The sequence below is a fragment of the Aethina tumida genome, chromosome 1 (assembly GCF_024364675.1).
Source record: "Aethina tumida isolate Nest 87 chromosome 1, icAetTumi1.1, whole genome shotgun sequence".
Lineage (NCBI taxonomy): Eukaryota > Metazoa > Arthropoda > Insecta > Coleoptera > Nitidulidae > Aethina > Aethina tumida.
Window position 1 is genome coordinate 51,399,155 of NC_065435.1, and position 4,125 is coordinate 51,403,279.

Sequence of the window (4,125 nt, forward strand, 5' to 3'; positions counted from 1 at the left end):
TAATTTTACGTTTCTTGACAAATTTTCAATCAATTAGCGTCCCGAAAATTGGTCGTTTTGTTGATGCAGTGAACTCTGCGAGATTTTCAATAGTTGATTTCAAGTTCGAGGCAAGTCAACAATGTTATTATTAACCCTTTCTATCAGTCAGTATCGCATTGGTTTTCGTCATAATTAAAATTAGTTTCCCAAAAAAAATCAAGATTAATTCTCGCGAATCAAAATTGAGTGAAGTGGCCAGATAAGGGAGCTCTTGAGAACACACAAAATCATGAGTCAGTTGTATCATTGTGTTTCGACATTCAAAACGTGCATTTTTTTTTAATCCAACAAAACTTAACACTAATGCAGTACGTCGTACTTCTGTTGTCTTTAATCTCAGTGGCTCGTGCATGCTTGCCCTTCGTTGATTGTGGTGAGTGTCCATTAATACTTTTGTTATTTGTTATTATCCCAGTAATAACAATTTTGTACGTTCAAAACGGTGAATTGTAACGCACTTAAGTGTAGGCGAACAATAAATACCCTAAGTACTTGAAACACAGTTATTTGCTTTATGATTAATGAAAAAAATCTATTTTGCTACTGTCTCAGATAAAGATAATCTAAATCTTTAAAAAATGCGATTTATGTAATCCCTATTTCCACAGTGGAATTTAATAAGCGCCTTTAACGATAATCGTAAAAGCGCGAGCCCAAATCGTTTTTAGACCGATTTTTACGATCAATTTCGTAATATGGCCATTAAAACTAAAATATTAAGTTTTCAAACTGATTCCGCCGTAACTGTAAAATTTATTAAAAAACTGGCAGCGATAATTACAAATAATAATTAATAACTTGGGGAATTAAATAGAAATTAAAATTGACGAAATATTCTATTATAATGGTGAAATATTAAGTGAATATAAAACCATTCCCTTTGTTGTATGGAAAGTTAAATGAAAGAACTGCATCAATATTTAATTTACTATCAGGCAGGAATTTTTAACTCCAACTACTTTGTGGATTTCAAAGTAGATACACATTGTTAAAAAGACGTAATTCATAATGTGCACAGATATTTCGAAAGACATAAAATTTTATTTCAGCATTATATGAAATATGAAACAAATATAGTTTTGTTTAAGTTAACTTTTAAATATTCAACAATGCTATTTTTTACAGGTTCTATGTATGAAATAACAGACGTCAAAATCAGTGGATGCGACAACGAAGAGGAAGTATGTGAAGTTAAATTGGGAGATGTAAAAAATTTAGAAATTTATTTGTCTTCCGGTAAGAAAACATTTTTTTCTAATATTATGTCTTTATTTCGTAACAACGAATTTGTCAGATTACGATAGGACAACATTTATTATTATTTCTATATAAGATTTATTATTTTTAAAATATCGATTTAAATCTAACGACTTAAAATTGACTTAATATATATATATGAAATATGTGAATTTTGTAAACACAAATAAATATTATAATAAAATAGTAGGTGTCCCAGAAAGGTCGGTTCAGAATTAATTTTAAACTATGCTCTTCGCACCAGTTCCACATCTTGCTTTAAAATGTTAACTGATCTTGAACCATTGATTTTAGGGTAGATAAGATAATTTTCGTTTAGATAATTTGAGGAAGAATCCTGTACTGTAGACTTTTTTTGAACACCCTGTATTAGAACTGTGCAAGGTAACATAAATTTACATTCAAAACAAACAACAAATTCTCAACTAGCTGTAATTTGAATTTTAACTGCTCGTACTTGAGATGATGTGCGTAGTTAATTATACCTACCTGCTGACGAATGTAGCAACCCACTGTAAACATAACGAACGTATTTTTTTTTTTTGAACAGCCCTAGAATTGGACAGTATGACGTCCGCGGCTTACATTTCGATGTACGGACAGAAATTCCCGGTTCCTGTGAACCCCGTAAATGTTTGCGAAACAACATTCTGCCCCATCACCCACACCCACAACATTACCAAAGTTAACTCCGCAGTTACGTTCACTGGAGGCGTCATTCCCGTGAGTAAATAAACATTATAAATCCGATGATTGATTAATTATGAAATTTTCTAGGGTTCGGCCAAATTGTACTTCAATTCGACCGTGAAAATTGACAATGCATCACTCCTAGCACTATGCTTCTATACCGACGTCAAATTGGTTAATTAGACTCTTTGGATTTTATTTTTCGCAGTAAAATCCCGAACTGTAGTCTTGTAGGTGTAGCACAAATAAATTAGTATTAGCTGCAAGAGACTGGTTTTTGTAATTTAATGTTTAATTAGATTTTGTACGTTAATTTATTCAATAAACTTAGTGTTGTACAAGAGTGTTTATTGGGATAGGTCGTGAAATCAGACACCATTTGTTATTACATTCATTTAATTGTTCACATTTGTGCTAACATACAGTATTGTTTTAGCCTACGTAAAATATCACATTATTAATGTCTAAAATTTAACGTCGGCACGATTGCAACAACGAAATATTGCTATTTAATTTGCATGCTACTGGTTCATTTATTTATTCATTTTTTTTTCTAAATCGTTGCCTGTTGCAATCGCACCTCTGACCAACAAAAGAACGATGATATGATGATGATATGCGTCCAAATAATACACCAGTTACTATATTAACAATGATGCAAAAAACGTTTTGACACAATTTTAATCAGATCAAATGCACAATCCATTCGTTTAGGGGTGTTTCCTTTATTTTTGATATTTGGTTAAACCGAAAACGATATGGTGTCGATATGTTTTGTGTTGTTTAATTCGAGAATTTCGAAAATCATTTTGTCAACGGACCCAGTCGGATGTTATCTACGTCTCATTCGTCATAAGGGGGACAGGTTTTATTTTTTTTGCTTCAAGACATGTCAGTGGAAAACTTGACCTGAACGGCACCGAATGTAATTGGGTAGCCATTGTTCGGGGCTTTGGCGGTTATCTCCGGTTTCACGGTCCACTGTGCACGAGCCCCCTTTATTAAAATTACATTTAATTACCGAAACAATATCGGCTTTATGTATAATTGAATATTATCGAATTGCACGTCATCCCGGACGATAAGATATGTCCCGTCCCGTCACGTCACCTCCAATACCGCCTGCCGAACGCAAACGACCAGAAAACAGCGGCCGTCCGCCACAGTAAGAAATCCCACTTCGAACAAGTTCAAACATAATTGGGACGGAGACAATTCGGCCGCAAATTAAGGTCGAAAATAAGGCCCCGAAACAACAATAAAACAAAGCCCCGGTCACAAACCAAATGAGAACAATGTTCTCTTGTCTTACGGTCTCGCAGCCCCGTCGGGTTTCTGCTGCGCCGCGACGTGTGCACGAATCGACGAATTTTCGGATGCCCGCCATTCACGTTAATGAATGAACTGCTTTCTGATTATTCCAATGTTTGCCAATACCGGATTCAAATAAATAAATATTTATGTCATGTAATACTATTTACATGAAAATATAATTCCCTACTTAAAAAAATGGTGGATGCGCCAGATTTTGTAATATTGTTACGGGATTGTTAATTTGAAAACCTGTTATTTACTTTATTTTAAACAGATTCAAAAAAACTTTAAACAAAATTTGTAGGGTTGAATTTTTATTAAATATCCAGTGGCGTGAGTAATTCACAGCTGATATATAAGATCTAAAACTAGTTAAAGTTCTCCAAAGGCAATGATTGTTTGAACAATGCTTAGTGATCAATAGTAATATTTTTTTTCAAATATAAGATTTTTGTGTGATAAATGACAACCGTCAGCATACTTGTCATCATTGACAATTATTAACAGTAATATTGTCAGAACTTTGTACCGACAAATTAGATGATGAATGATGACAAATATATTGGAAGTTTTACAACATTCAGCCCAATATCTACTTTACCATTGCCCACTTGACATGTTCAAAAACGTACATTTGTTGTATCATGGTAGTGTTTCGACATTTCGTACTGATTTCATACGAACTGAAGACAAGACCGTTTTGAGTATAAAGATATGTGGGCAAATCATATGCTGCTCTTTGCCTGTGGTATGGAAGTATCAACAAGATAATGATCCAAAACACACATCCAGGCTTGGAAAAAATTGGTGAATCTTCTCATA

At 33.6% G+C, this 4,125-nt stretch overlaps 1 protein-coding gene across 1 annotated transcript; it reads left to right on the plus strand.

The window, feature by feature from the left end:
• Window positions 1-280: 280 nt before the first annotated feature.
• On the plus strand, window positions 281-2,330 carry LOC109595171 (uncharacterized). The gene is made up of 4 exons (XM_020010472.2): window positions 281-415; window positions 1,168-1,278; window positions 1,850-2,022; window positions 2,077-2,330. The coding sequence occupies exons 1-4, from the start codon at window positions 346-348 to the stop codon at window positions 2,170-2,172; spliced, it is 450 nt and encodes a 149-aa protein (XP_019866031.1). The 5' UTR covers window positions 281-345; the 3' UTR covers window positions 2,173-2,330.
• Window positions 2,331-4,125: the final 1,795 nt, after the last annotated feature.